Here is an 11,147-nt window from a genome sequence, read left to right as displayed (position 1 = left end):
AGTGAGCTTGGCTTACACAGTTCCAGACCAACCGTAGTTATGTAGGTAGACCCTGGCTGGAAAAAAAAATGGCAACTTCTATGGCCAACACAGCTCTTGGTCATGTCCCAGAAGCACCTGTTGCTCTCCAGGCGCCCACCTTAGTAGGATGCATGGGGAATTACAACCGGAGACCGGGTTCGAGCTTTCGATGTCAACTGGGCTTCGTGGAAATCGGTCCCCAGCTACAGCGGGGACTGGAGCCCTTACGAGACACTCCTAGACCCTGCGGCAGGAAGTGAATATCGCGACTTCCGGCGCGCTCAGATGACGCACGGCACCCGGCTTCCGTGTTGGGAGCTGGCTATAGAACCTGGGACGCGGAGAGCTGGGGTCGGGTCTGCGGGGCGGCCCGCGGGCCCGGGGTGGGGATGCACCGGCGCGGGGTGGGAGCTGGCGCCATTGCCAAGAAGAAACTCGCCGAGGTGAGCGGGAAGGAAGCCGGGTTGAAGCCTGCTCTGCCCTCGAGACACCGAATTCTCCCGGAGTCGAGTTCTATTTCCCTAAATCGCCTCTTAAACAATCTGTAGAAGACAGGTTTCTCCGGAGCCCAGGGATTGGAGTGTCAAGAGGCCGCCGATTAAGTCACTATATAAGACAGATCTTTAATGCTAAAGCAGTGGCAGCACAATGGGAGCCTTAGCGATCACTGTCTCAACTCATGCCGGTCTTTTTGTCTGACAGGCCAAGTATAAGGAGCGAGGGACTGTCTTGGCTGAGGACCAGCTGGCCCAGGTGAGTGATTGTAAGGCTCCAGACAGGAAGGGAGATGGAACAGGACTGGTCAATATACCTTTGGTATAGATTGTCTCCACTGAACTAAAAATAGGATGTCAGGCAAATCCAGATTTCGTTTTAGGGAGATTTGCTAGTAATACTAGCTAAGAGTTTTGAGTAATTAGACTTGTGCGTTTCCCCTTTTTTATTTTATTTGATTATTATCTTTCTTTTTGTTTGTTTGTTTTTTTAAGATGGTATCTCACTTTGCTGCCAAGGCTGGGTTCAGCTCTTATCTCAGTCTGATGAGTAGCAAATTACCCCTCCACTCCGCTAGCCTTATGGTTTCTCTGCAAACACGGCCGTGTTCAATCCTCATTACAATTCCATGTCAACTTAGATTTTTAAAAATTTATCCAGTGATCTGGGAATGGACCTCAGCAGTAGAGTGTTTGCCTGACAGGCACAAGTCCAAGAGGCCATTCTCAGCAGGGCAAACATTTAAACTTTAAGAATCAGAATGATAATTTTTCCTAAGAGTACTGATATTTGTCCAGGCAGTGGTGGCACATGCCTTTAATCCCAGGACCTGGAAGGCAGAGACCAGTGGATCTCTTGAGTTGGAGGCCAGCCTGGTCTACAAAGGGAGTTTCAGGACAGTCATGGCTACAAAGAGTAACCCTGTCTTGAGAAACAAAACAAAAAAGAATGCTGATATCTATTTACTAATAACATTGCAGTAGCATTAGGAATCTGTATACCAGTGGGAGTCATGTGCGTGTCTACAGAAGTTGAGACAAAAAGTAAAATCATTAATATTAATGATAGTTTGAAATGATAATCTTTAGTCATAATGATAATAAGAACAGTGGTGTTCAAGGTTGAACAGTCTGCTAGACAGATGCCTTTTTTTTTTTTTTTTTGAAAATTTGAATTTTGTTTTATTTGTTTTGTTGAGACAAGGACGGTGCAGCCCGGGTAGTCCTGAAATTCACAATGTAGACCAGGTTGGTGTGGAACTCAAGGCGATCCTCCTGCCTCTGCCTACCAAATGCTAGGATTAAAGCCATGTGGCACCATGCCCAGCTTTTTTTTTTTTTTTTCAGAGTTAGGCTCTTACTGCCTATCACCATGTGGAACTAGTCTCGTTGAACAGGGTGGCCTTGAAGTTGGTTATCCACATGCCTCTGCCTCTGTCTCCCCAGTGCTGGGATTAAAGGACTATGCCACCCTGGTGTTTTGTATCAAATCCAGGGCCTGGCACATGCTCAGTATGTGTCCTACCACCAAACTGTATCTCAGCTTAACAGCTTTTCTTTCTTTTCTTTTCTTCTTTTCCTTTCTTTTCTTTCTTTGTTTCTTTGTTTCTTTGTTTCTTTTTTTTTTGGTTTTTTGAGACAGGGTTTCTCTGTGTAGCCCTGGCTGTCCTGGAACTCACTCTGTAGACCAGGCTGGCCTCGAACTCAGAAATCTGCCTGCCTCTGCCTCCCCAGTGCTGGGATTACAGGCGTGCACCACCACCGCTTGGCTCTTTTTTATTTTATTTTTTTTTAAGATTTATTTATTTTGTTTTATGTATATAAGTATACTTGTAGCTGTACAGATGGTTGTGAGCTTTTATGTGGTTGCTGGGAGTTGAATTTAGGACCTCAGATAGATTTATTTGTTTGTTTGTTTGTTTATTATATGTAAGTACACTGTAGCTGTCTTCAGACACACCAGAAGAGGGCATCAGATCTCTTTACGGATGGCTGTGAGCCACTGTAAACAAAGGACTTCCGGAAGAGCAGTCATTGCTCTTAACCACTGAGCCATCTCTCCAGCCCAGAAGTGATTACTCTTGGTGACCTAAAAGTTGTTTGTTAAAGAAAAAGGAAGGGTAATAGAGATAATTCTTCTCTTATTTTCATTTTCTTTTTGGGGGACAGGGTTTTATAGTGTCGCTCTGACTGTCCTGGAACTCACTCTGTAGACCAACCTGATCTCAAAATCAGAGATACACTGGGATTAAAGGCATGCGCCAACACTGCCTGGCTAGTCTTCCATTTTAAAAGACAAAATAGATTGTGGTACCTTCAGTTTAATGAATTTTTCCAGAAAGAAGAGAAAAAGCACAATTGTCGTGCATGTTGATTATCAGGACTGGGACACTGCAAACAAACACAGATTTTAGAACAGAGGAACCAGTATCATCTCCTTTCTGCCTGCAGCACAGCTGTGCAGGAGCAGAGACAGGAGAGAGAGCACAGAGCTGAGCATCATTACAGCAAATGCCTGTAATCGCAGCACCTGGGAAGTGCAGGCAGGAGGATCTTGAGTTCAAGGACATCTTCCACTGTAGTATAGTGGGTTCAAGCCAGACAGGACTCCGTGAACCCCTGTTTCACGATAAGGATAAAGACACCAAGAGAAAGCACAGAATAAATGGGGTAATAGTAGATCTGAAGGAAATCAGTTGTTTTGTTGTTGGTATATTTCTTTGTGCATAGTGTGAGCTCCTGCCATAGTAGATGTGAGAAGGTCAGAGGACAAAGTACCGTGTGTGGCCAGGGATGAAGCTGGGCTTGATAGCAAGTGCCTTTAGCCCCTGAGCCATTATGCCAGCCAGAGATTGGTTATTTGGATTTTTCTCTGCCACCAGGCTGGGGACCTATGTTTAGCCTCTGATTGTACTTGGGTTTCTCTAATCTCCCCTTGTCTGTCTGTCTTTCTTTTATTTTATGTATATGAGTACACTGTAGCTGTACTGATGGTTGTGAGCCACCATGTGATTGCTGGGATTTAAACTCAGGACCTTCAGAAGAGCGGTCAGTGCTCTTAACCACTGAGCCATCTCTCCAGCCCTCCCCTTGTCTTTCTTAATAGATGTCAAAACAGCTGGACATGTTCAAGACCAACCTAGAAGAATTTGCCAGCAAGCACAAGCAAGAGATCCGGAAGAATCCTGAGTTCCGAGTACAGTTCCAAGACATGTGTGCTACCATTGGGGTTGATCCCCTGGCCTGTAAGTAGTGCCTGTAGGGTCGGCTGTACTCTATTTGTTTTTTTGAGACAGGGTTTCTCTGTGTAGCCCTGGCTGTCCTGGAACTCACTCTGTAGACCAGGCTGGCCTGGAACTCAGAAATCTGCCTGCCTCTGCCTCCCAGAGTGCTGCAATTACAGGCGTGCGCCGCCACGCCTGGCTGTGTGTGCCCTTCTGAGGTGGATGGTGAAGAGCCTGCAGTGCTGGTTGGAGTCAGTGGGCACCATCTTTCCTTGAACAATCTTTAGTACACTTTTTCTTTTTTCTTGACTTTCCTCTTATTAGAAAAAGAAAAGAATTTTAAAGATTTATTTTTATAATTTTTAATTATGTATATGGACGGGGGCAGCACATCACATGTATGTGATCACAGGTACCCTCAGAGGCCAGCAAGCTGGGGTTATAGTCTGTTGTAAGCTGCCTCTTTGGGTGCTGGAAGTGGAATTTGGGCCTCAGAACAAGTAAAAGCTCTTACCTGCTGAGCCACCGAAAGGGAAGCCCTGTAAGGAGACTTCTTTTTTGACAGGGTCTCCTACATAGACTAGGCTGACCTCCAACTCCCAGAGATCTGCTAACCTCTGCCTCTCTACTTCTGGGATTTAAGGTGTGTGTCATCAAATCTGGCTTTAACAATGTTTTATTTCTGTGTATGGGTGTTTTGTCTGCCTGTGTACCATATTTGTGACTGAGCTCACGGAAGCCAGAAGAGGGTTTTAGAGTCCCTGGTAGTGGAGTTGGGAACAGCTTTGAACCATCACTTTACCAGCTGTCTTAGTCAGGATTTCCATTCCTGCACTAACACCATGACCAAGAAGCAAGATGTGGAGAAAGGGTTTATTCAGCTTACATTTTCCAAATTGCTGTTCATCCCCAAAGGAGGTCAGGACTGGAATTCAAGCAGGTCAGGAAGCAGGAGCTGAGGCAGAGGCCATGGAGGGATGTTTCTTACTGGCTTGCTTCCTCTGGCAAAAAGTGAGGATGATTTTTTGAACCTGCTTACCTTGCTGCCTCCCCATTCAGAATGCTTTGATTGCTGGTGTACATTCTGCATGCATGTGCCTGACTCAGAGACTCTTCAGTAGTAAACACGGCGGCATTTAGGATTAGGCAGGGTTTGAATCTGATGGAACATGAGCCTGGGAGGAAGAAGCAGGGCCTGACTTCTGTACAGAGAGACTTCCCACAGGATAGATGCTTCAGTCCAGCATTGAGAGGAGAGGAGAGAAGAGATGAAAATGAATGAATAATACAGCTTTTATTTTTCTGTTTTTAGCTGGAAAGGGGTTTTGGTCTGAGATGCTGGGCGTTGGGGACTTCTATTATGAACTGGGCGTCCAGATTATTGAAGTGTGCCTGGCCCTAAAACATCGGAATGGAGGTAAGGGTGGTTGGGACTTGTGAACTGGGCTTTGGACTTAGTTTCTGATTTCTTTTCTAAAATTCTGTAGCCTGCAGACTTGTAAGGTCTTGAGGCATATCTTTTTTTTTTTTTTTAAGATTTATTTATTATATGTAAGTACACTGTAGCTGTCTTCAGATACATCAGAAGAGGGCATCAGATCTCATTAAGATGGTTGTGAGCCACCATGTGGTTGCTGGGATTTGAACTCAGAACTTCCGGAAGAGTAGTCAGTGCTCTTAACCCTGAGCCATTTCTCCAGCCCTCTTGAAACATATCTTAACTCTTTCATGTTGTTGAATCCGTGGCAGATCTCTATAGCTACAGTTAAAGGTAGGAGGGTTGTCTAGTATACACTGGTCTTTGTTACAAAGTTCCCATTGTAACTGTAGGTAGACTTGACCCACCTTTCTGAAGTATAGTGGGGCCAGCCCAGCCTTTGAGTTCTGAAGTTTGTGATTTCAAAATTTGGTCATCTGGGGCCAGTGAGAGGATTCCACATGTACAGGTGTTTGCTGGGAGAGCCCAACTACATGACCTCAGTCCCTGCAACCACAGAAAGATGGAGGGAGACAACTGACCCCGCACACTCATTTCCTGAGTTCCGTATGTGTCGGCTCTCTGCCGGCAGGTCCAGGCCGAGAGGAGAGAACCCGGTCCAGCCGAGTCTCTCAGGGCTGAGCGGGTGGTGAGGATGGTGAGTGTTGCCTCTGAAAATAACCACCCGGAGCTGGGAGTCTGTGGAAGCAGGATCAGTCTTTTGTTTATATAGAGCTTGGGAAGGAGACGGGGATTTGTGATGGGGTGAGATGACATGGGGGTGACTTGCAGGGTCAATGAAGTTATTCCACATCAGCGTTAGGTAGGCCAAGGCAGGCTTAAGCAGCTCATGCTGAGTCACTCCAGTACACAAGTGACCAGGACCGAGGCTCCCTCACTAGGACCCAGTATCTGGCAGAATAAGGCCCAACACATATGCATGTCTTGGCGTATCTACATGTAATACACATAGTATTAAGACATACTGTTTATTAATACATACAAAGTAATGATGAGTAAAATTTTTAAAAATTAAAAGAAAAAAAACAACTGCTGCATGGTAAGGGACACAGTTGTAATTTCATTGTAAAAAACTCAGGTAGAATCATGAATTGGAGGCCAGTCTGGGCTATATAGGAAGGTGAGGCTACTTGGTTACATAGTGACTCTGTATCTCAATAAAATAAAATGAAACGGAACCATGTATGATTCTGTTATCCCAAGCACTCTGGATGCAGAGGCAGGCAGGTGTCTATGAATTCCAGGTGAACCGGGACTATATAATGAGAGACCCTGTCTTTCAACAAAAAGGTCACAGTCACTCTGACTACATAGTTGGAGGCCTATCTGGGATACCTAGCAGAGAATTTGTCACAAAGAAACCTGACAATCAAATTGGCCATCTGGCAGACCATCTTTTTTGTTGTTGTTTAGAGACTCCTTAGCCCAATATGGCCTGGAACTTGTGTCTGCCTCAGTCTTCTGAGCGCGGGGAATCCAGGCAGGGGTGAGCCCTCATGCTTGTCACTGTGCCTTTGCTTTCAGACTTTCCTGGGTCTCTGCTGTTGAACGTTCTAAGAAGGTCTCAGGGCTCATTTCTTATGGTCTGGACTGTTACTTTAGGAGAGATTGGGGAGCTAGAGTGATGTTTGTTCCCTGTAGGGGCAGTTGTTCATGTATCTCAAGCAGTTGTAGCCATCTAGGTAATTTTTCATTTTCTCTCTCCAATAGGTCTGATCACTCTGGAGGAGCTACATCAGCAGGTGTTGAAAGGAAGGGGCAAGTTTGCTCAGGATGTCAGCCAGTATGTCCTGCACCAACCCTTTCAAGTAGTAAGGGATTTTTTAAGAGGGTCTCACCAGCCGGGAGGTGGTGGCGCACGCCTGTAATCCCAGCACTCTGGGAGGCAGAGGCAGGTAGATTTCTGAGTTCGAGGGCAGCCTGGTCTACAGAGTGAGTTCCAGGACAGCCAGGGCTACACAGAGAAACCCTGTCTCCAAAAAACCAAATCCAAAAAAAAAAAAAAAAAAGAGGGTCTCACCAGAGAGTGATGGTGCCTGCCTTTAATCCCAGTATGTGGGAAGCAGAGGCGGGCTGATCTCTGTTAAATCTGAAGGCAGCCTGGGGTCTACAGAGCAAGTTTGAGGATAGCTAAGGTTATACAAAGAAACCCTGTGTCAGAAAACAAAATAAGCAAACAAACACCCCAAAATAGGATCTCTGTAGCCCAGGTTGGCCTGTGGAGCTTAGAGGGGCCTTGAATAGATATTCCACCCACCTGCACCTCTTAAAATTTTATGTGAGGTGCCCATAGAGACCATAAGATGCCTTTGGAGCCTCTGGAACTGGAGTTTTGTTTGAGCTTCTGTGAGGGTACTGCAAGCCAACTTGGTCCCTCTGAATGAGTGGCTAGTGCTCTTACCCACTGAGCCATCTCCCCAGCCCCACCACCTTAGTGTTGGGATTACAGGCATGCACAGCACTTGGCTAGAAAGAATTCTTTAAAAGTATTCTTTTTTTTCCCTTCCTTTTGGCTTTTCAAGACAGGGTTTCTTGAGACAGGGTTTCTCTGTATAGCCCTGGCTACCTGGCTGTCATGAAACTCAGAAATCTGCCTGCTTCTGCCTCCCCTCCTAAGTGCTGGGATTAAAGGTGTGCACCGCCACTGCCCGGCTTTTTTTTTTTTTTCTTCACTTTTTCCTCCTAGTCCTCCAATGTCTAGACTAGCTTTAGAACCATTCTTAATCTGTATGATAAAATTACATTCTTTTTTCCTGTTTCTGGTGGTATTGTGGATTGAGCCTAGGTCCTTATACTATGAACTACATCCCCAGACCTATAAAAACAATCGTGCTTTTGAGATATTGTCTTACTATGTAGCCTAGAACACACTCTGTAGATCAGGCTGGTATCAAACTCACAGAACTCCACCTGTTTCTGCTTTAGCATAAAGGTGTGTGCTGCTGGGTGGTGGTGCACACCTGTAATCCCAGCACTATGGGAGGCAGAGGCAGGCGGATTTCTGAGTTTGAGGCCAGCCTGGGGGGAGGAAACAAAAACAAAAAACCTCTTAAAGGTGTGTGCCACCACATCTGGCGTATGCTATTTTTTTAATGTGTTGAGATTAATTATTTGGTGTCAAGGAGACTAGAGCAGGCACCTAAAGACTGGGACCGAGGTAAGGGTCAGGTGACAGGGCATAAATTGACCTAGTTTACCTGTCTGTGCAAATTCAAGTTGAGAAAAAAATAAGTGTTCCCAGAGATCAGACTCAAGTGATGTACCAAAGACTAGGAAAAGCAAGCAGTGGCAGAAGGTGGCCAGCCTTGCTCTTTGCACACCAAGTTTTCAGGAGAGGGGAGCCAGTATAGTCAAACAGACTTGAGTCTGCTCCTGTAGGGTACTGGAAGAGCATTCACACTATAGGTGTCCTTTCCCTGGCAAGGGGTGTGAGCCTCTAGTGTGCTGGCTGTGTACGATCTCATGTTCCGTGGGTTTTTCCTCTTCATGAGTTGCCAGCTACAATCAGAAAATAGCAGTAATCAGCTGCTGCCCCTATAAAAATGGACAAGCACTCTCTAGTTTGCTGTAATCTGTACTACAGCCTGTTGGCTCCTTGGTTGCTGTTCTGCTTAATGTATGAGTGTCAGGCCTGATTTGCCAAGGGTTTTTAAGGTGCTTTTACTCACTCCAGAGACGACCTGATGAGGGCCATCAAGAAGCTGAAAGCCCTGGGCACTGGGTTCGGCATCATCCCCGTGGGAGGCACTTACCTCATTCAGTCTGTCCCGGCTGAGCTCAACATGGACCACACTGTGGTGCTGCAGCTGGCTGAGGTAGGCTGCGCTTTCCAGAGTGCCGGGGGCAGCCTGGGCCAGTCAGGAGCGGTTCCCACCTGTCCATTGCTTGGGCCTTGTACAAAGACTGTCTTGTGGATTAACTTAACTACTCTGGCCTGTGCTCATTCAGCACATTTATTAGGCAACTGCAGTACAAAACACCTGTCTTTTGGGACAGAGAGGCTAAAAAGGCCCTGCCTTTGGGGTGCTTACAGTCTAGTCGGGTAGACAGACTTAATCCCCCTTCCCTGGCTTCTCAGCATGCCCAAAACATAAATGTCCCCATAAACATTCATGACATAGAAATGTGTTCATTTTTCTTAATTCTGTAATATAAAACAAAACTGGATAAGCAAGAGGCTTTCTGTTCTGGAAGATGGGTGGGGTGAGGTGGTACCGCAGCTTTGTATTTAAATATTTAGATGAAAATGATTATCCTCATTCCTTCCTGGTTAATCACTCTGAATCTCTTCTTGGTGTGCTCTGGAGTTCTCTGTGGAGGTGTAATTTGCTATCTTAGTGCCTTGGACCCAGTTTTTAAGGATGAACTTGACAGTCTCTCTCCATCCTGAAAGTCACCTCTCTGTTAGAAACATTTACATTCTTTCCCTGCATGCTCAGGCTTGTTTAAGGGCAGACTGTCCAGATATATGTCCTGCTTCTAGGCAGGTGCTGGGCTCCAGGCAACACTCTTAACTGATTAAGTTCCTGTTTATTCCTTCCTCCAGAAAAACGGGTATGTGACTGTCAGTGAAATCAAAGCCAGTCTCAAATGGGAGACGGAGCGAGCACGGCAAGTGCTGGTATGTGGCAGATGGCCCTGGGGTTCAGAGACATCTTATTTTGTTCCCTTTAACTTCATATTGGGAAGCCCAGCATCTCTGCCAGCAACACTGAGAAGACAGAACTCCCCTAAAGCTGGCCTCTTCCCTGATAATGCACACTTGGCTTCTGAGGGACCAGTGGTACCCTCTAACTTTCCTGGAGACATAGAGTGGAGCTGTTGATCAGGGGCATGATAAATATAGTTTGCACTGGAAATAGTACAGAGCAAAGGGAATTGGTAACCACTGAAGATAATTACCTATCTGTAATTACAAACTACATATTAAATTATATGGGGGATAATTTTGCATATGCAAACTTATACTAGTGAAACACTGAGGCTCAGAACAGAGAGCAGAATGAAGGAACACTATTTCAGTACCTTTTCCTAATCCCAGCAATTCTTTGCACTTATATCTGTAAAATAGAGAACATAAAATGCCAATAGCTTATCTTAGGAACTGAGTGGATTGTAGTGTTTATTTGCTCCCTGCAGATTATCTGAAAGCCATCCAGAACCCTGATCCCCACTCGCTCTGGGGAGTTAGAGACAGGCAGTGATGTCAACACCATATCAGCGTATACTCTGGAGTTTTGCATTCTTTCCTCTACCTTCCATTGTACTGCAGCTGGACATTCAGGCCTTGGCCAAAGCCAAACATCTTTCCATCTGGGTGTGTGAACAAATGAAGGCACATGTAGGTTGTCTGAAAACTTTCCAGAAGTTAGGGTAGGTGTGGGGGCTGCTTAGCTCCCCAAATATAACTAATCTCCCTTTTCTCAAATCAGTCCTGTTCCTCCCTACAGGAACACCTGCTGAAGGAAGGCCTGGCCTGGCTGGATCTGCAGGCTCCAGGAGAGGCCCACTATTGGCTGCCAGCTCTTTTTACAGATCTCTACTCCCAGGAGATATCGGCTGAAGAGGCCAAAGAAGCCTTCCCTTGACTGAGTGTGTAGGGGTACACAGCAGCAAGCCAGAGGCGTCCTGTCTGTGAATAAACCTGGACAATTTTGTTTATAAAAAAAGTTCATTCCAAGATTTTATTTTTTTCCCCCAGTATTTTTCAGAAGTGCCTTCACGTTTCATCCGTCTTGGAGGAAACCTCCTTCATGCAGTGAGGATAACCCGAGTAACAGGGACAGCAATAGCGGCAAGCACATAGAACGACTTGCACAGATCACCTACAGACCTAGGGCTGGGCCAAGATGGAGTGTCTTGTGGTTAGCCATAATATAGCAGCAAAACAAATTACCATTTCACCAATTC

The 11,147-nt window shown here is 45.8% G+C and overlaps 1 protein-coding gene across 1 annotated transcript; it reads left to right on the top strand.

Annotated features, from left to right (window-relative positions):
• The first annotated feature begins 322 nt into the window (after positions 1 to 322).
• Positions 323 to 10,924, top strand: Snf8 (SNF8 subunit of ESCRT-II). The gene is made up of 8 exons (XM_052194578.1): positions 323 to 464; positions 724 to 774; positions 3,622 to 3,760; positions 5,052 to 5,156; positions 6,948 to 7,020; positions 8,911 to 9,052; positions 9,784 to 9,858; positions 10,688 to 10,924. The coding sequence occupies exons 1-8, from the start codon at positions 411 to 413 to the stop codon at positions 10,823 to 10,825; spliced, it is 777 nt and encodes a 258-aa protein (XP_052050538.1). The 5' UTR covers positions 323 to 410; the 3' UTR covers positions 10,826 to 10,924.
• Positions 10,925 to 11,147: the final 223 nt, after the last annotated feature.

Source organism: Apodemus sylvaticus, chromosome 10 (genome assembly GCF_947179515.1).
Source record: "Apodemus sylvaticus chromosome 10, mApoSyl1.1, whole genome shotgun sequence".
Classification (NCBI taxonomy): Eukaryota; Metazoa; Chordata; class Mammalia; order Rodentia; family Muridae; genus Apodemus; species Apodemus sylvaticus.
Note: the sequence above shows the minus strand (reverse complement) of the source record. Positions and strands in the feature narration are given on the sequence as shown.

Excerpts from the sequence above, each read along its gene's own strand:
- Snf8 (XM_052194578.1), top strand. The coding sequence starts at position 411 with ATGCACCGGCGCGGGGTGGGAGCTGGCGCCATTGCCAAGAAGAAACTC. Across the intron at positions 3,761-5,051 it reads TGGGGTTGATCCCCTGGCCT|CTGGAAAGGGGTTTTGGTCT; the intron begins GTAAGTAGTGCC and ends TTCTGTTTTTAG. Across the intron at positions 5,157-6,947 it reads CCTAAAACATCGGAATGGAG|GTCTGATCACTCTGGAGGAG; the intron begins GTAAGGGTGGTT and ends TCTCTCCAATAG.